General features: G+C 35.9%; 3 protein-coding genes and 1 pseudogene across 7 annotated transcripts; 1 reads left to right on the plus strand and 3 right to left on the minus strand.

The window, feature by feature from the left end:
- LOC18105992 (glucan endo-1,3-beta-glucosidase 5) lies at positions 1-4,037 on the plus strand. 3 transcript variants are annotated; one of them, XR_002978475.2, is made up of 4 exons: positions 1-500; positions 1,600-2,795; positions 2,951-2,986; positions 3,213-4,037. XR_002978475.2 is itself a non-coding variant. In XM_024587952.2 (2 exons), exons 1-2 carry the CDS (start codon positions 151-153, stop codon positions 2,705-2,707), a joined length of 1,458 nt encoding a protein of 485 aa, XP_024443720.2. In that variant the 5' UTR covers positions 1-150; the 3' UTR covers positions 2,708-2,894. The 3 variants fall into 3 exon arrangements, 1 of the variants encoding a protein (XP_024443720.2); XR_002978476.2 differs by lacking the exon at positions 2,951-2,986; XM_024587952.2 differs by lacking the exons at positions 2,951-2,986; positions 3,213-4,037 and having other exon boundaries at positions 1,600-2,894.
- A 7,136-nt stretch (positions 4,038-11,173) lies between these two features.
- Positions 11,174-13,983, minus strand: LOC18105993 (E3 ubiquitin-protein ligase RGLG2). The gene is made up of 11 exons (XM_052447862.1): positions 13,871-13,983; positions 13,464-13,687; positions 13,006-13,231; positions 12,759-12,872; positions 12,570-12,667; positions 12,383-12,462; positions 12,192-12,297; positions 11,977-12,104; positions 11,741-11,876; positions 11,597-11,653; positions 11,174-11,505 (listed from the first exon to the last, which is right to left on the minus strand). Exons 2-11 carry the CDS (start codon positions 13,641-13,643, stop codon positions 11,422-11,424), a joined length of 1,209 nt encoding a protein of 402 aa, XP_052303822.1. The 5' UTR covers positions 13,644-13,687; positions 13,871-13,983; the 3' UTR covers positions 11,174-11,421.
- Positions 13,984-15,343: 1,360 nt separating this feature from the next.
- Positions 15,344-16,937, minus strand: LOC112324518 (uncharacterized). Of its 3 annotated transcripts, none has more exons than XM_052448062.1 (4): positions 16,564-16,937; positions 16,310-16,441; positions 16,059-16,163; positions 15,344-15,904 (listed from the first exon to the last, which is right to left on the minus strand). In XM_052448062.1, exons 1-4 carry the CDS (start codon positions 16,684-16,686, stop codon positions 15,482-15,484), a joined length of 783 nt encoding a protein of 260 aa, XP_052304022.1. In that variant the 5' UTR covers positions 16,687-16,937; the 3' UTR covers positions 15,344-15,481. The 3 variants fall into 3 exon arrangements, with proteins under 3 accessions (XP_052304022.1, XP_052304021.1, XP_024443408.2); XM_052448061.1 differs by having other exon boundaries at positions 16,059-16,166; XM_024587640.2 differs by having other exon boundaries at positions 16,059-16,205; positions 16,564-16,932.
- Positions 16,938-17,666: 729 nt separating this feature from the next.
- On the minus strand, positions 17,667-20,657 carry LOC18105994 (uncharacterized protein At4g26485-like; annotated as a pseudogene).
- Between the last annotated feature and the right edge of the window lie 144 nt (positions 20,658-20,801).

A 20,801-nucleotide genomic window follows, 5' to 3' on the forward strand; every position in this document is an offset into this window, starting at 1 on the left:
GGGGGTTATCAGTTGTCACTCTTTACCCGCTCACCACAGAAACCGTTTCAAGTTTCCTATATCTGTCCCATTACATCTCCCTCTCTCCCCCCCTCAATGAATGGTATTGAAGGAAACCCTTAGAGCTCTCTCCTTTCTTGGACGAACAAAATGTCAAGATTGTCAGGAACTCTGCTTTGTCTTGTGCTAGCAATCATACTACTATCAGGGTCATTTCCAGTGGGAGAATCAGCAATAGGAGTCAACTGGGGGACAATCTCATTTCACAGGTTGAAGCCCTCAACTGTGGTGGATCTGTTGAAAGACAACAAGATAAAGAGAGTGAAGTTGTTCGATGCAGACCCAGGTTCGCTTACTGCTTTAATGGGGAGTGGGATTGAAGTCATGGTTGGGATTCCTAATGAGATGTTGGCTGCTCTTAGCTCTTCAACTGATGCTTCTGATTTGTGGGTTAGGCAAAATGTGTCTAGATATGTTGTTAAAGGTGGTGCTGATATAAGGTTATTCTCTTTCACTCTCCCCCTCTCTTCCTTGTTTAAGTTTTGTTGTTTTTGCCTTTTTGGGTCAATTTGATTTCTTACAGGAGTTGGGAATGAAATGAAAAGGAAAAGGCTTTTTTATTCTTTCATCTGGATCTTGGCTTTTATTTCCTTTTAAATCTTGAGTGAATTGAGATGGATAAGTGCAAGGCAATGCCATGTTAGTAATTCATATGGAAAATATTTGTATGTTGTTGAGTTGGGTTCCTTGCCAAATGTAGAGGTGCCTATGAGTAAAGATTGTGAGGTACTTCTCAAAAAGGAGCATTAGGGTTGCTACCAGGCAAAGTTGGTACATCTTAGGTAATAGTGCAACCAGAGATACAATTATCTATGGGATTTGGATTGGGATATAGACCTTACTTCCTTTTTCTTAAGAAAAAAAATAAGAAAGAAGGAAAAAATCCTTAAGTTTTCTCTAAATATGTTGCGAATCCATCAAATAATTCAGTAGAAACCAAAGTTGGTTTGGAATGGGAAAGGCAATTCCTTGTGGAAGGCGAATCAATAATTCAGTAGAAACCCAAAGGCCCTTTTGATTAGTAACATGTTCATCACTAATAATGCAGAATCTTTAGTAATTGCAACTTCATGATACCAGTACCACAGTTTGAACTTCTAATGGTCCTATACAGCTGAGGTGTGTTGTACCTCCTTGACAAAGAGTTTTTTTGTCTGTGAAATTGTGGGTTGCCATGCCAAATAGCAAGCTTCTCGAGTAGCTCCTCTTCCTAGGATCTAGACAACATTGCTCATGAGATACCTTTAGGAATTAGAACTGATATGGCACCTAACCATCCATGAATAGCTATTTTGTTTCAGTAATGTGTAAGATTTTTGGAATGAGACCAGATAGCTTGGATTGAGCTAAGAATCTTCTCACTCATGGAATTGCATAGGTTGCAGACCAATACTTTCATAACCTAAAGTGCATTTATGCATGTTCAGAATTCGGATTGCTGCATTTGTTAAAATGTGGGATTTGCTTGTAATGTTCTACGTATATCAGGAGTTTTACTGCATTTCTCATGCGATGCTCTCGTATACCATACAATGACAGGTACGTTGCTGTAGGAAATGAACCATTCCTCACAAGTTATTCAGGTCAATTTCAATCTTTTGTTGTCCCTGCTCTGCTCAATCTACAACAGTCTCTGGTGAAAGCAAATCTAGCTGGTTATGTAAAGCTAGTAGTTCCTTGCAATGCTGATGCTTATGAGTCTTCTCTTCCTTCTCAAGGGGCATTCCGACCTGAACTAACTCAGATTATGACTCAACTTGTGTCCTTCCTCAACTCAAACGGCTCACCTTTTGTTGTGAATATCTACCCGTTTCTTAGCCTTTATGGGAACTCAGATTTTCCACAAGACTATGCATTCTTTGAGGGGAGTACCCATCCTGTTACAGATGGGTCTAATGTCTACTACAATGCTTTTGATGGGAATTTCGACACTTTAGTTGCAGCGCTCAACAAACTTGGATATGGTCAAATGCCCATTGTTATTGGCGAGGTGGGTTGGCCAACTGATGGAGCCATTGGCGCCAACCTCACTGCAGCAAGGGTTTTCAACCAGGGACTTATAAAACATGTATTGAGTAACAAAGGAACCCCTCTGAGACCAGATGCCCCTCCCATGGATATTTATCTTTTCGCTCTGCTTGATGAAGGAGCAAAGAGTGTACTCCCAGGAAACTTTGAAAGACACTGGGGGATTTTCTCGTTTGATGGCCAGGCTAAATATGCACTGAACCTTGGTTTGGGTAACAAGTTACTGAAGAATGCAAAGAATGTCGAGTATCTCCCATCAAGGTGGTGTGTGGCAGACCCCTCAAAAGATCTAACAAGTGTAGCCAACCACCTGAGAATAGCCTGCAGTGCTGCTGATTGCACAACACTTAATTATGGCGGATCTTGCAATGAAATTGGGGCAAAAGGAAACATCTCATATGCATTCAACAGTTACTATCAGCTCCAGATGCAAAATGCACAAAGCTGTGATTTCGATGGGCTTGGTATGGTGACATTCCTAGACCCATCAGTTGGTGATTGCAGGTTCCCTGTTGGAGTGAATGATCATAAGAGTTCATTAGCTTTCAGATCATGTCGTAGGTGGACCACCATTTGGACTTCTATCCTAGGGGGGGTGTGGTTCTTTCTAATGTTATGAGAAGTTTCTTTGCATGAGTTTTTCTCACCCCCCCTGTTCAAGAACTATAAGCAGTCTTGCACATAGACAAGAGAATACAGTTATTTAGGTATGTCCAAAATGTGATAGCATATCGAGTAGGAAACAGAGTAGACTCATGTACTGGATATTTATCCCATCTTGAAATTATATTGACCTTATTTTTCTATGTACTTTGAATTTTATCATGTATTTAATGTGCTTGCACTCTGATTTGTGATCCAGGCATGTCAAGTTTAGTAGAAATTCCCATTGCATCAGGTATTTATTATTACCAAGTTAAATTCTTTGATTACAAAAAGGTAAAATCGCATCTGATAGAGCCTCTCATTTAGAAAGGCAGAAGAATGGTGAAGAACTTCTGCAACTTGCAGAATGATACTCATTGTTTTGTTATGTTTCGATGCAACACAAGACTGTAAACAAGCACATGAATGCTGCCACATTCCACATTCACACCTCATTGTTTTGTTATGTTTCGATGCAGGGCTTTTGCTGCATGTTTGTCTGCAGCAGCAGCGCCAACCTTCAAATAAACATGAATGATGCTTACCTCGTGAGTACAACAAGATCAAAAGTAAACAGAATCAACAATAAACCATGAGCAGGCATAATATATTTAGTTTACCTCGAGGATAATACACTGCAAAGGTAAATCCTTTTATTACAGGATACTGATAAAATTACAAATGCCGGAGCCCTCTCGTTTATAATAAGAAGAAGAGTATTGAAGAACTTCTGCAACTTGCAGAATGATGCTCCAATACTCCAATTATTTGCAGCTTATAGTATAATTTATTTTGGTCTGCAACACAAGATTTACACACACACACACACACACACACACACACACACAAGCACATAGATTATGCCACATTCACGCCTTATTGTTTTTTATGTTCCGATGCAGCAGTTCTCTCCTCTAATGCTAGTGCAGCATACTTTTCCACAGCGCATGTTTGGTATCCTTCCGACAAAGAAGCAGCAGCGACAACCTTCAAATAATCAAGAATTACATTAGTGGAAAAGCAATCAACCATGAAGGATAAGCAAGCATGGTGAATTTAAATTACCTTGAGGATAATACACTTTCTCGGATGCCAGCATACGAGGACCTTCAGTTGCATGTGCACAAATGGTGAAGGATGCCACCAAGAGGAGGCTAGCCATGAAAGCCACAGATACAGTTTCCTTTCTCACCATCTTTGCTTGCACAATATATAGTTTGTATCAAAGAAAAATATACATGTAATTTTGGAATGAGAAGCCTTGTTTATAACATCCTATTTATACCACAAATTTGCATATACTTTCCTTAGGCGGCTTGGAAATTTATGAGCAAGTGGGGTGTCTTTTTTTGCTTGCACTGCTACTTAGTCATTAACTAACTAGTAGTAGTGTAGTGCCTATCAGTTCTGCATGGACATTTGTTTGTCCTTTATTAAGCTTAATAAATTGAATGACTCGTCTCAATAGCTATCTAAATGAAAAATCAGTAACTATGAGCTGCCAACACTGACTTATCAAGACTTGGAAGATTTGTTTGCTCCACTAGGTGCTTTAACACAAACAGTATCAGTAACAAGTTGGGCCATTACGCTTTGCATGGAGAGCACTAAAGCACACAGTACTGGAAATCTGTGAGTCCGTGAGAGGAGAGTTTCTGCGTGCATTTTTTAGTTTATTATTATTATTATTCCTTTTCCATCCATGATGGGTTTGGCAGCCACCCTTATGTCGATATATAATGAAGTTTCTTTAGCCTACTATATAATTCTGAAGCTAGCTATGTCGTAGATATTTTCTGCCTCTAGATTTTCTTACAGCTCTCAAGTGAAATAACTGGACAAGGATGAAGTGATTTTTTTCAATGAAGATTCTAGCAACAAGGAAGGTGGTTAAAACCTGGATTGATCTTAAACAGAAGAATCAAGTGTCTCGAAATCGAAGGTCAATTTCAGCAATTCTTGTTTAATATCAGGACTTGGGATAATTTTCCTCAATGCAATCCATTTAGCAATGAAGAAGACTGAAGAACTACTTCGGATATTACTCCAATCCTCAAATTATTTTCAGGGGCATATATGCATGATAACCTGTTGGCTAAGTTATTAGCTTGTGTGTGTGGTCAAAACAACATAAAAAAATACAGTTACAGATGGGAACTCAGATTTTCCACAAGACTACGCATTCTTTGAGGGGAGTACCCATACTGTTACAGATGAGTCTAATTAATGTCTACTACAATGCTTTTGATGGGAATTTCGACACTTTAGTTGCAGCACTCAACAAACTTGGATATGGTGATCAGATGCCCATTGTTATTGGGGTGGTGGGTTGGCCAACTGATGGAGCCATTGGTGCAAACCTCACTGCAGCAAGGGTTTTCAACCAGCAGGGACTTGTATAAATCATGTATTGAGTAACAAAGGAACCCCTCCGAGACCAGGTGCCCCTCCCATGGATATTTATTTTTTCGGTCTGCTTGTTGAAGGAGCAAAGAGTACTGTACTCCCAGGAAACTTTGAAAGACATGGGGGATTTTCGATCGTTTGATGGCCAAGCTAAATATGCATTGAACCTTGCATGGTTTCGGTAACAGGTTACTGAAGAATGCAAAGAATGTTAAGTGTATTCCATCAAGGTGGTGTGTGGCAGACCCTTCAAAGGATTTGATAAATGTAGCCAATCACCTGAGAATAGCCTGCAGTGCTCTCGATTGCACAACACTTAATTATGGCGGATCATGCAATGAAATTAGGGCAAAAAAAAAAAAACCTTCTGATATGCATTCAACAATTATTATCAGTTCTAGATGCAAAATGCACAAAGCTGATGATAATGTCCTAAAATCCAAATAATTATAGCTTTAGAGCAGGGTTTATGTGTTAGATAATTGGTTAGTCTTTTTATTCAAGCAATCTATTCCTCTCTCCTTAGCCAAGATGGGTGGTAGTAGGTACCTGATACCTTATAGGACAAGATGGTTGGTACTTGCAAAAGGTTTCCTTTTGTAGATTTAGAGGCTTTCAGATATTTAAGTAAATATCATTTTAGAGAAATAAAATACAATGGTATTTTAAAAAGATAGAATATAAAAATATGTATGCTAAAAAATATTGAGAGTGAAGAGATTATAAACCTTTTTCTCTTAATTTGAAAGATTCATAGAATTTTTATAGTCCATGAACCTTGTACTTTTATGGAGAGAAAGGACTAGAATGTTACTTTGCCTTGATAACATTGAAAATAGATAAATATCCTCTACACATTATTAATATAGGATAAATATCCCTTACATATTAGGGAAACCATGGCAATCCCTTTCAAGATAAATTATGTAATCGCTTCAAGAAGAGTGAGTCCATCCCATCATTGGAAGGTTGTGGGGTTGTTGGCGAGAGATTGTATCCATCTTTGTTATTGAGGTAGTGTTTATCCTATCGTTGGAGAGTTGTGCAATCCCACTAGAAAGACCATATTGATTCATTCCAAGGTAAATTATGTAATCGCACTAGGAAGATTGAATTGATCCATTTCAAGATAAGTTGTGTAATCGCACTAGGAAGACTAAGCTCATTCCATCCCTGGAAGGTTGTGGGGTTGTTGCCCTAATAAGATCGCGTCCATCCCCGTTGTTGAGGTATTGTTCATCCTATTATTGGAGAGTTGTGCAATCGCACTAGGGAGACCATATCGATCACTTTCATGGTAAATTATGCAATCACATTAGGTTCTTAATCTATGATAGAACATTAGCTGGTATGATCCTGATTCATTCTCATCGTATCCATAATCATAATCCTATAAGGAATATTACTATTGTCATCTAAAACTTCATGCACGTTGCTAAAACTAGAAGCTAAGCCAACCATCCTTTCTACCATGGTATCGTGAGGAACATATGATTCTCTATATGCTTGCCAACACATGTATTTCTTCATGAACCCTTTATGTAGAAGATGCATCGTTACAACATTTAGATCAAGAAACCTTTTATTTTTATATCTCTTGCATAGACATCTATACCCTCTTAACTAATATTTCTTGGATTAGATAGTGTGTTATTAATAAAATTCTGAACCTCATTACAATAATCCATCCTCCACAACTTTTAGGGGTGAATCTCTATACATCCATGAACACTTATATCAAACCTATATAAAATAAAGATGACAATATGTATTAATTAACTACGTTAACTAAATAATTTACAAAAATATTGATTTAGCTCAAACTTATTCAATCTATTTTAATAGTATTTTTAATTCATTATTAAATATCTATATAAATTCAAATTTTTATATATTTACCGAAAATTTCAACTCAACAATAAGATTGACAAAAATATAAAATTGACCCGTTAAATAAGTCATTATTTATTTTATCACAAAACACCTAAGTAAAAAATTCTACATATGTTTCATCAATCTATAAACAAATATAATTTTACAAAATCTAAAACAAACCCTAACATGTACAAATCATAAATCCATACAACAAATTTATATGAAAAAAACTATAAAACAAGTAAACACCCAAACAAAATACATATACTACAAAAAATATGAAAAAAATCAATATTTTAAAATTGAGTTCAAATAAAAAAAATGGTAGATTTGTTTACTTAAAGTGGATAATCCTTTATAAAATTTGAATCAGAACACCAATGTTAACAAACTAAGTGTTGTGGGAGGTTGAATTGCGTTGAGGTTGTGGGGAAGGGGTGGTTGTTTGTTGGAGAAAAAAATGCATAAGAAAAATAGAGAAATGAGGGAGGGAGAGATGAGGGTCGATCACCAGGTTATAAATCAAATATCATTGACGGCATTATCGATGAAATTATTTCTTCAGAAACTTTATTGGTTATTCTATTGGTAAAAATATCATGTCACCGTATAATTTGTCTTTTTGAATCTTATTATAATATCCTTTGTTATTTTTTCAGTATATACTAGGAGAATTTTTTTGTCAGTATCTACTGAAAAATACAGGAATGCAAAATTTTATCTATAAAAGTGATCGCAATATAGTAATTGTATTTATCAATTTTATGATAATCAACATACAAGAACCTTCAGTTGCATGCATGAGCACAAATGGTAAAGAATGCCACCAAGAGGAGGCTAGCCATGAAAGCCACCATTAGAGTACGTATCCTGTCTATAACATCCTATTAATACCACAAAGTTGCATATACTTTCCGTAGGCCGCTTGGAAATTTATGAGCAAGTGGGGTGTCTCTTCTTCTTTCATTACTTCTTAGCTCCTGTTTGGGGCTGCATCAGTAAATTTTGATTATTTTTAATTTTTTGAAGTTTTAAATTGTTTTATATTAAAAGTGAAGGTTTTTTTTAAAAAAAATATTATTTTAATATATTTTTAAATAAAAATAATTTGAAAAAAATTTCAACAACGAACGCAAACATGTACTTGTTCATCAACTAAAAGTGCAGTGTCTATCAGTTCTGTAAGGGCATATTTTTGTCCTTTATTAAGCTTAATATGTAGATTGACTGATTTCAGTAACTATGAGCGAGCTGCCATCACTGACTATGAGCGGCCTCCTTATCAAGACTTGGAAGATTTGTTTGCTTCACTACGTGCTTGAACACACACACACACACAGCTTTCAGTAACTATGAGCGAGCTGCCATCACTGACTACGAGCGAGCTGCCATCACTGACTATGAGCGGCCTCCTTATCAAGACTTGGAAGATTTGTTTGCTTCACTACGTGCTTGAACACACACATACACACAGCTTTCAGTAACTATGAGCGAGCTGCCATCACTGACTATGAGCGGGCGTCCTTAATTATCAAGACTTGGAAGATTTGTTTGCTTCACTGCGTGCTTGAACACACACACACTTTCAGTAACAAGTTGGGCCATTACGCTTTGCATGGAGAGCACTAAACCACACAGTACTGGAAATCTGTGAGCCGTCAGAGAGGAGACTTTCTGTGTGCATTTTTTTAGTTTATTTTTATTATTATTCCTTTGCCAATATCCATGATGGGTTTGGCAGACCACCCTTAAGTCGATAATGATGAAGTTTCCATGTACGTGGAATGATTTTGGTGTGTTAAACATTCATATATAGAATATGATGAAGTGTTAAAAAAATCTACACAAAAATTACAATTTGATTAGTTTCGATAAAATAAGTTCTTTGATGAACATATAACAATGCTTAAGTCAGGATTTTCTTATGTAAAGGGAAAAATTGTACAGAGTGAGAAAAAATAAAGTGAGATTTATGGATTGTGTATCTATCCTAGCTCATGTCCTAGTCAGTATTTTGGCTGACTTTTCTTGCTATAAATTTCTTTCTTGTTGTGTTTATGTTATGTCCGGCCATGTTATTGTTCAGTTTCTAAAATTTATACGTACAGAAAATAATAAATTTAAAATAATATTTAGGAATCTCTAGCTAGTATCCTATTGGATAAATATAGAGCGCTGTTTATAGATTTATTAATTTCTAAAATTATTTTTAATTAAATCAAATATATGTTTTCAAACTTCATTGAAGGCCGCTTGTAGGCGCCCAAGGTTTCACCGCCATTAGATAAATTAAGGACATTGATAAAGCCATCCCCATATATATCCCCATCACCGTCGTCAACGCCTTGCTAAAGCAGGAGTACACCATCCCTCTCCCTCTCTCTCTCTCTCTCTCTCTCTCTCTCATGTAAATCCTTATAATCAAATCCTAGCTACAAAGTCTTAATATACGAAACCTCTCTCTCCTAGCTATTTCAACTTCTCCGAGCTTAATTAATGATCACCTTAATTCGCCTACCCTTCGTTTCACTGGACAGATAAATATATAGATGTTCCAATCACTTGCCCTTGTGTGTTTTTTGATGGTTCATCGTGCATAATAATCCATAGTTTTGCATGGCTAGTACTGATGTAGGCTTTCCTTTTTTCTTTTTTCTTTTTTGCATGGCTAGTACTGATGTAGGCTTTCTTCAAGACCAACTTGGACAGCATTTCCACTCCGATTCACCGCCGCTTCAATCCTGCTGGAAAGGCAAGACCACAAAAAACAATATTTTGATGTGTTTATTCATAAAGGTTTGAATATTGATTTAATATGGTAGTACTATATATTATGGAATCTGGTATAGGTGGTAACCAAATAAATAAATAGCTAGCTAGCTAGGTGCTTACATGCTGGCCTCTGAGGTATAATTCATTCTTAAACAGAAAAGATGCCCAGCTAGCAGGCCTTGCATGCCACCATCACAAAACTATCATACAGGCAGAACCGCATGCTAACATTAATTATATATGATTTTTAAGGCTTAGAGCTTGTATTTATATATAAAGGTTATTGTTGTTTTGATATATTTGTCATCTTAAACCTTATTGTGACATGGTAGCAGTACTGTGTGATCGGAAGATGGAACGATCGAGTACTCTGCAGGAACAGTACTGTTACCTATCCTTAAGAAGCTCTTGGGAGCTGGATTGCATGCCTGGATTTATAGGTACCGATGTTATCGATCGATCCTCCTTTTATCTGTTAGTGGATAACAAAAGAATTATCGGTAACGTCACCATATATATTTTCTCTGCTGTTGTTGAAAATTCTTATGTTACAGTAATATTAATTGCAGAAAATAAAAAGGTAATATAATTATTAGAAAGTACTGTTAATTAGAGCTTAACGCAACTTATCAGAAATCTTTCCCTTGTTTAATATCACAACCGATCATTTGTCTGGTTATAATGTCCTTAATCACATAAAATTTAGGCCAGAAAATTACCACACGTAATAAATTAAGGTACTGAGGTTTATTTGTGAAACTGATGGTGATGATAAGTTATAAATATCTTCTCCAGTGAAGGGGTCAAAGGAATTGAGAGATGTGAAATATCTAGGATGATGATAAGTTATATCTTGTAACCATAGTTTTTAGACCCGGTCTGGTTCAAGGTCCAAGTTCCGGGTTTTGATTTGGTTACCGGGTCGTCCGGGTCAATTCTTTTTTTTTAAATCAAAACGACGTCGTTTTAGTAAAAAAAAAACAAAAGTCAACGGGTTGCAACCAGTTTTTTGACCGGGTCTTGCTGGGTTACACCGGGTTTTTCCTTCCCCTGTTTTTTCTTCAACCCGACCCAGTTCCAGCTCCGGGCCGGGCCATGTTTTAAAACTATGCTTGAGACCTCACCTAATAGCTTAAGCTATTAGATTGAATTGGTTTTTTAACATAGTATTAGAGTCTTGATGACCAAACATTCATGAGTTTGAATGTCACCATCCCCATTTATTTGATAAAAAATCAAGCATAAGGTAATGGGGTTTGTGCAAGTTTCAAACCCAAAAGACTTTCATTTAAGGGAGTGTGTTAGAGAATAATATAAATTATATTTTAAAACTTTATTTAATAGCTAAAGCTATTGTGTTGAAGTGATTATTTGAGAGGTTATCCAATAGCTAAAGAGCAGTTTTATGGAAATTGAGCATTAATCTAACAACGCCTTGTCCTGTCAACTTTCTATATGATGCGGAACAAAAAAAGATTGGAATCCTAATAAGAAAGAAAAGAAGAAGCTAAGGATAATAGAGGTTGCCCAATCTCTTAATATTTTTCGGGCTACCCTCCATAATTTATAATCACACAAGTGTGTAAACAATGTCTTAGGTTCCCACTGTTATAACTGTTATAGTTGCTGCTCAGCTTACTCGTACAATTTTATCCTTGTGGTTATATAGGCTCGACAAATGGGGCATCGCATCAAGTATTTCCCACAATCATAGCATGTCTGCAAAAGATTTGCGGAAATCAGAACGAGCCATAATTGTCAGGAAAGAGATGGCAATGTTAGGTCCATATGCATGTTGTTTTTAGGTTACCTGATGTCCGCAGCCGAATGCAAGATCTTTCTTATTGCATAAACACAAGGGACATTGCTGCAAAGCATAACGAAACAATTAAAAACTGGGTAACCAAGAGAAAAACTTTCACGTTATCTCAGAAGACTAGAATATGAGATCTACCCGCCTGTTGTCTGAAGAATGATCTGCAGACGGGGCATAAGCATTATTGCTGCTATATTTGGGACAGGAATTAACCGAGCTGTTTCCAGGTGGAGGAGGAAGAGCAATATTCCTTACAGGAGTACCTCTTTGGAAGCTGCAAGTAGATGATGATGAGAGTGCAGGCTATCGATCATTGTAAGAAAACTAGAACACACTTCAACTACTAAGCTGAATGTTAGTGGATATCATATTACCCTAAGAGTTGGAGGTCTATTGTGGCTTTATATTGGGATGGCATTTCCATTAAAGCATTCAGAGCAAACTCTGTCTCCTTCTTCGACACGGGAATGTGCTTCGACATAATTTCTGTGAAATTCACAAACTGCATTGAACGAACAACGCATTAGCAATCAATCCGACTTCAAAGATTCGAAGCTTCTGTCGAAGTTCCCCAAGTTAATATTTCAACCTGAAAATTATCGAAAGCCCGACAAGGAATGTTGTCATCGAATTGATGCATCATGTCCCATGGTCCATCACCAACTCCAACCAGCACAATTGACAAGGGATAATTACTGCAAAAGGATTAAAAAAAATACAGATTTTGTTAAACACAAACTGCAAAATGTTGAAAAAATACATTTTTCAGAATATTAATACCTTGCTTTTACAATGGCATCAGTAGTATTCTGCTCCTGAGGACTTAACTGTCCATTAGCAGTGTCTACACTTCTTGTAACCTGACATATCATGCAGTCAAGAGCATTAATAAAACGTTTCAGGGAAAGATTTAAACTCTTAAGAGGTAATAGTTACATCTGCAGACTTCAAAGTAGAAGGAACTGACCTGTCCATCAGCAATGATCAGAAGAATATGATACTGACCACCACTATTGTCCACAATTTCAATAGCAGTTTCAATGATTGGAGCAAAAGATGTTGGTCCTGTCATGGCTCAACGCAAGAAATGTTTCACCAGAAGTAGGTCAAAGGAAAACTTGACGTGATCAATGTAAGAAGAATCGTTTAAACTAACCAGCTAAGTGAACATGGGGGACTAATTCTCTGTAACGACTCCGGACTTCCTCAAAGCCATGGCATACTTGATCATCTGGATAGAAGCTAAAGACTTTTTTATCACGAGTTGTGTCTGCAAACGAATTTAAAGACTTCAATGATACAACAGTCCATTCTATGCCCCTAAAACAGTACTGGAATAGCAAATTGCTGAATAAATATGCCATGCATCTTGCATTGAGCAAGAAAGGTAATAGATGACTCACCATCACCAAAGCCAAAACAAGGGATGCGGTTATCCTCATCAAAATCTGACAACGTTCTTCCTATTATTGAAATTGCCTGTTCATACGGATTCAGAGAATCCCCAAGGTGATGCAGGCTCTTATGATGGAAAGACCGCGAGCCGGTCCACTCATTGCTTTTGGTAAAATCAATGCCTACAATAAGGTTGGAAGATTCCAGACCAGCTTGCACAAGAGCTTTCGTAACCTACATAAGTTGTGCGATCAGGTTTTACTATTTCTTTTTCTAGTTCTAGAGGCAAATACAAGCAATAGCCAGATGAACTCAATGTTCAAAAATACAGAAGGAAAAACTCTTGTATTCCTCTAATGGCAGCAGGTGTGTGTGGGCGCCACAAAAAAGTGGGGATGAGGAGGCAACAACTCAGATATCTAAATTAATTAGATATTAAGTAGCTGCAAGGGAGAAGCATTTTCACCTGCTCAAGAGAATGGTAATCGTCACCATTTCTTGAATACCTTGACTGCAGCTTGCTTCTTCCATCATCATAAGCAGCATGCCTTGCTGAATATAGAGAAGTGCTTGGATATTTTGATGAAGCCCTACAACAATAAGGATCATGATGATGACCCTGATTCCTTGAATGTATGCATCCCATATTGATGCTGCGCAACTTTCTGATCGTACTGGTTTTGGTACAAACTGCTCATCAAACGATTTCAGTTACATATATAAGCTTTCACATCTCTACAACTATATATTTAGCAGCTCAATAATTTAGATATTCATATATATCCCACTCACTGAGCAACAACTGATACTAGAAAATAGTACAAAACATTCCATGACAAGAGAAAAATATTTTTTTTAAAAAAAAAATATTACCTAATAACTTGGATTATAAAAATGACAACTTGGAACTCTATTCTTCATATATCAGTCAGCACCCCCGCAAGTTGCAGATAATCATTCAAGAATCTATGAAGGTTATAATATAAACTAATGACAAGAGGCAAACTATATATATATATATATATATATATAAGACAACAAGGCAAGACCTTTGAAATAGTAAAGGCCAACGCTAAGTAACCTAAATGAAAAGGCAAGACCTTTGAATAGTAAAGGTCAACGCTAAGTAACCTTAATGAAAAGGCAAGACCTTTGAAATTGTAAAGGTCAACACTACATGTAACCTAAATATTGAAAAGGCAACTCAAGGAATTAAGCTGAAGCTTCTCATTTATTAATTCTGATCATGATGCATACCAAACCGGCAGGAGTACAAGTCCTCTTCTAGTTGCTAGCTAAGAACTTACCAGGTTAATTAATTATCATGGGGCCGAAATCGAAAGTTTAATCAGCAGCAAAATTCAAAAGGTTACTTCTTTGAAACTAGCAACAACATGAGATGATGAAATCAAACTTCAAACCCTTCACTTTTATTAATCAACGCATATACCCCAGAAGAACAAAAAAATATATTATATATTAAATTACAAATTAATTAGCTTCATATATAGTTGTAAGACTCAACTCGGGATCGATCTCGGGATCGATCTAAGGCAGGCCCGAGTTATAAATCAAGAGATTTGACCCGGGTTGATCTCATTTTTTTAAAGAATCAAAATGATATTATTTTTATCCAAAAAAAAATTAAATTAACTCGTTGAGAGTCGGGTTTTGACTCGGTCGCAATCAACTTGGATTTTTGTTCATGTCAACCAAGCTTTTTCTCTTCTTTTACTTGTATTTATTTATATTTCAAATCTGAGTCTCAAGTCAACTCAAACTAATTCTAATTTTATAAAAATAATTAAATTAAAAAGTTGAGAATTTATGGTATTGAGACTAGACTGGTGGTATATAAGAGAGTGATACAACAAGATATTAATGAAAACATTGATTTTAATTGTCGAACAGTGCAATCCTTTGATTAGGTCAATGATAATTTCTCTCCTTTTATTTTTCTTTATTCGGTAAAATAAAATTACTTATCAAATACTCAACTCTTTGTTTTTTTCTTGGACTATTAATTAATGATAGCTTCACGAGATAGAAGACCGTTGACTGGTTAATAACATTTCCACGTGGGAAACTGTAATTGGACTGTCATGATCTGTCGTATCGAGTGTTTAGTAATTTAGTCAGCAGGGTGTTGTGTCTGTCTGCATATATATCTACTTATGTAGACTTAAATTATTTATTTATTTTAGCAAACCTCATGAAATAACCTTCATGAAAATAAAAAATATAAAGGGTTGTCTTTGTCTCTTTCTTTATTTATAATCATTAATTAAGAGTATATTAAAAAACTATAAAGTCAATATCCAAAATAATTAAAATACCGACAGCAAAAAAAACAAACTTGGTCTTTTTTATTCAATGTACTATATAAACGCTACAAAAATCATGGAAGACATGTATCATGAGCACATGCATGCATGCATAAGATATTTATATATGTCTTAATTATTATTATGAAATGATGATTGTTTATAGTGAAACACCAATGAGCACGGCCACTAGAAAAATCAAAACCACTAGGCATCCAGTAAGATCATTCAGGGATCCATAGATGATCTCAGATTGTAGAGCTTGTGTCGCGGAGCTTTGTTCACTCATCATTGAATCATTCTTCATCTCAATTTCATTGGTACTGCTATCAGGAACTGGACTGGTTTGCAGGTTTACAAGATCATCAGGTATAATTGGAGTGTTGATGTTGCTCTGATGGGGTGTTGAGCCTGAGCCTGAGCCTGAGCCTGAGCCTGCCGCAGGTATCTTGATATTATTATTATTAATTATGTTTGAATCACTAGTCCTCTTCATCTCTTCTATAGTAGCTGTCAACTCCATGACTCTCTTCTCTAGACTAGCATTCTTCTCCTTGAGTCTCTCAATGGCCTCTCCTTGTTTCTTCATCAATAACAAATTAATATTAACAATAATATTGAAGACAACCATATATTACCAGCAAATTATATTTATTAGATTTCACATCATATATTAAATATTCATCAGAAATGATGTGTTCATTTGGATTGATGCAATGAAAGGATCAACGACTCACGTAACATGAAGGGCATGAAGCTAAAGCTTTTGGCTTTGCAACTCCATGCCTGATCAACTCTTGATGAAGCTCCTTTTCAAGGGCATGGTGACCATTCGGCTTTTGCTCCTTTTCAAGGGCATGGTGACCATTCGGCTTTTGCTCCTCCTTCATGGGTTGCAGTAAACATCAGAAATATATATATATTCAACACGAAATTAACTGATGACGTAAAATTTATCAGGAAATGAAATTAAAAACCTAAATATTACCTGCATGGGCTTAGAGGGAGGAGGGTTAGGGTTAAAGCTAGAGCTAGACGTAGTGGCCGATTTTACTGTCTCCTTTACACGAGTTGCTTCATAAATATGATGAAGAAGCTGTTGATGTTGCTCCTCCACCTTCTGCATGCCATAATCAACAAGCAAAGTTATCATACTAAATGTTCAAGACCCAGATGAACATGTTCAGCAAATCAAGTGGTAAATAAAAAGAAAGAAAAAAACTAATTAAATCCATAATTAACCTGTGTAATATTGCGTAGAAGAGGGTCCCTTAGGGAGTGATCATCATCAGGAGAATAGTGAGTACTAGGAAGTCGAGAATAAGCAGAAGCACCACAGCCTGTTGTGGAGTTGTAGTTCCCCATATGGTAATGTATGAATTTACCAGTGCTTGCTAGCTAGTTATTTTATTCGAAGAAACCAGGAACTTGTCTTGTGCTCCTGGTAAAATACTCTACCTATATTATATAGCATCAACGATGATGGCCTCAAGATTTGAACCTAGACAATTAAGAAAGAATAAAGCACCTAGCCATCGATCAGGTCAACCCTATGAAATTCTATATTCTTAATGATGATGATTACATCCTTCCATTTATTTTCTCACAAGACATATATTACAAATGATATAATTTCACACGGTATATAAATGTCTATCCTTTTTTTCTTTCTTTCTTTTTTTATAATTATCTATAAAGTCAATAACCAAAACAAAATACAAAAAAAAAAAAAAAAACAAATTTAGAAAAAAAAATTATCTACCACAACAAACAACAAAGAAACTACCTAAAATTTCTTATTTAACTATAATTTAATGTCAATATCAGAAAATTTTAAAAAATCATTTCTAGAATGAAGTTTGATCAATTCAACCAAATGTTTTTTCTTTTTCTGCATTCAATGTCATGATTTCTAAGAAAATAGCAATGTTGACAGGTACTGGTTTCGTAAGTTTCACCTACATTTTCTTGGCACCAGGGATATATGCATGGTAATTAAGAAGAAAACACAATGAACAATGTATAATAATAATAATATGACTTCTGAACTAGATCTTTAATTTTATTTTTCCAAGAAAAGGCCTCGCAATGCATGGGGCTGTGAAAAGATTTGGAACTTAGGGTGAGTATTGTCCACAACTTCCAGCATCTTTCCCTCTGAGAAGGATTTCTCTCCTTTTTTCCTAAAGAATCAAAAGGATATGTTTAGTATTTTGACCTTATGGTATTGAATGGAATATATATATATATATATATATATCTTCTACATGTTTTTGTCATTTTTATATATATCTTTTCTATTTAAATACTCTAATCCTTCCAATTTACAACCGCTACAGGCCTGGTTATCAAAAAGTTGGATTGCATAGTTAAGATCGTATATACAAGGACAATTGGACTCCGGGATTGCTTTCTGTAAATCACCATGTCTTTTTCATGAATAAGTTTCATGAATAAATTATTACATCACAAGGTTAAACAATGGAAGACAATGACACAACATAATACTTTAGCTTGACTATGCTTGGCGTCGTACGTAATCAAGACCTTAACGAAGAAGAAAACTTCATCTCTTCCTCAGCTCATCCTGAGGATATATATTCAACTTGTGCACTAGCTAGGATCCACCCCGTTTATCTCTATAAAACTTTGACCAGTTCCTCCATGTCAATGGCATGCGAATCCTCCAGAAATCCATGTCATTTCACGCTTGATGTTATTTCTTCAATTAAAAAAATACCAATTTCACTGGAGATGGGGTTATACAGAACACAATGTCCATGGAGATCATACAGACTCTCATTAATCACTGTCATAAAAGCCAACATGTCAACATGCCGTCGTACCATAGGACTTTCTCCTAAGGCGTACCTTATGCAGCACCTCATGACTTATGAAGCCTCGACAAAGCAAGCATCAGGGATGTATTTGGTTTAAGATGGTACTAATCAGCTGCTAAAGTATTTTGATTTCTGAACACCAAAAATACGAGTAATTATTACAAAACACCAGCTGTATGAATATATGAAAATACATGTTCCACAAGATGTACTCACGAATCAGCAGTACTTCTGCTCGGTTATCTATCACCACAGAACATTCAAGCATTTCTACTTGATGATCTATTGAACTTGGATGACTGGTTGGGCTTGAACTTGTAAGTACTGCAATCCCCAAATCGAGAGGGGGCATCGGAAAGGCTTCCATGAGCTCTCCTGTTGTCATATCCTGGATAGTCATCTTTGGAGAAGGGCACAATTTCATGCAAAAACCAAGCCTATCTTCTCTGCTTTCTTGACTAAATTCCATTGTCGCCTTTGTGTGTTACATGAATCTCCCCTTTATCCTTTTTCAACATGACTTTGGCATTGCTCAAATAACCCCTTAGCAGTATCTTGTTCAACCTATTTCAATCCCAACATATTGTCATCATTTAATTTTTTCAATTCCGATATATCCATATCACTACACAAGGATCTCTAGATAGGCATGAAAGCAAACAGATATTAAGAAAATTTAACACATCCTTTCAGCATACAGTTCTCCAGTTCTTCCCATTCAAATTTGATCTCGTGTATGAATGAATTTTTTTAAAAGTATGATGATGTAATCAAGATTCATCTGTTTCTTGTTCTGTTCAGAAAATGTAATTAATTTCCCGAGTCATTTTTCATGCTACTATGACCATAGGAAAGAAAGTCCTTCAGTAACTTTCAAATGAAATATTTGGTTCAAACCCCTTTATTACATCTCAGTTTCAGCCTAGTTAGAATGTCCATCCGTTGTTAAAGTCTTAAAGAGAATTAATACCCTAAAATAACAAAAGTTCAATGTTACCTTGAGAGGGCAGAAACTCAATGAAAGAAACAATGCAGAGACTAGCTGAAATAATCATGAACTAACAAACACAAAACTTAGAGAAAAGAGTGAGCAAGAGAACATAACTGGATTTAGGCAATAGCTACCCTAAAGAAGAGGAATCAACTTCAGATAGTTTTAGTTGTTTTATTAATTGAGCAAAAATTAGTGAGTGGGTTCTCGTTTTCTTCGCTTTAAGACTTGCTCTTACGTGGGAATGCATCATTTAGACTCTATCTCATTGGTATTAAGAATTCTAATACAGGAAATTCAAAATGAACTTCATAAAATAAACAATAAATAGACTAATACAATGATAAGATTATATAAGTAAGCATAGGGGAACATAAATTGTGTAAGAGACTAGAACATAACTGGATTTGGCAGTAGCTACCCTCAGGGAAGAGGAAATCAACATGAGGGAAGTTATAGACAATTCGATCAAACCTTTGAGTCCTCAAAAAGTTGCGCTGACTCATCTCTATTGCATCCACTTCATACAGCACTAACCCTCCCTTCTCTTCTAGTTCCCTCGCATTTCCTTCGCCATTACTGTATTTCTTGGCTATGTTATATGCACCTCAAACAAAGACAAACCCTTCACGGATCATTAAAAATTCTTTCTTTTGTCAAACAAACTAAAGAAACCCTTTAACAAGTTGAAGTAAAAGAAAGAAAAGAGAGAGTACGTACCTTGGGTATCAGCAGTAGTTGAAACCAAGTTGAGAGCAGAACAAAAGGTCTGGCTAAAGAAAGAGAGAAAGAGAAGTCATCTTCTCCAACCAATAACATCCTGTGTTTTGATGGGTAGTGTCTTCTCCATTTCTCAGGCTCCTCATCTTCTTCATCATCTGATGATTCTGACTCTGTGTCTGTCTCTTGATATTTTTCTTGTTTTCCCATCTGGGTTTATACGAAAAATCTTGGTCTTTCAGCCTTGAATCTTGATCACTCGTCTCTGCGTCTCTTCTATTCTCTTTTCTCCATTCCAAATAATATAGACCTCTACTAACAACTACTCTCTCTCGGTATAGGTAATGCATAAAATACATATACTTCGCTTCCATGAGAAACTGGGATATTGAATTAATATCGGATTTTGATTTATTCCCTAGCAGGTAATTACATACTTTTTTAAGATAAAATATGGATGTCATCTTAGAAAAAAGATAAAAAGAAAAACTTGTGCTTTAGTCATGAACAAACTTGTTATGCATCAAGTCACGTCCATTCTCTCAAAACTTTAACTAAAGTTGTTCATTTACTAATATCATTTTTTTTTTTTTTTGATAACTTGGTTTGTTTGCTAGCATCTCTTAAATGAAATATTAGAGGGCATTGTGATGGTTAACAGTAGCCACTAAAAGTTCTTTTACAAATAGCATACAGTAAAGGTAGTGTCATATTGTTAAGAATTTGAACCATCAAGGAGCTGGCCTACTCCTTGTGAAGTTGACAGATGATGGCAAGAAATCTACCACAATCACGCAAAAAGGGCATAGAACGAGTCTGGAACAAACATTGCTAACTTAATCCCCCAAGGGACCTTAGGAGTTACATGCATCAACGCTTTAGCGAGATGATTCAACGGTTCAATTCATTCTTTGCTATCTACTAATGGC

This window comes from Populus trichocarpa, chromosome 16 (genome assembly GCF_000002775.5).
Source record: "Populus trichocarpa isolate Nisqually-1 chromosome 16, P.trichocarpa_v4.1, whole genome shotgun sequence".
Classification (NCBI taxonomy): domain Eukaryota; kingdom Viridiplantae; phylum Streptophyta; class Magnoliopsida; order Malpighiales; family Salicaceae; genus Populus; species Populus trichocarpa.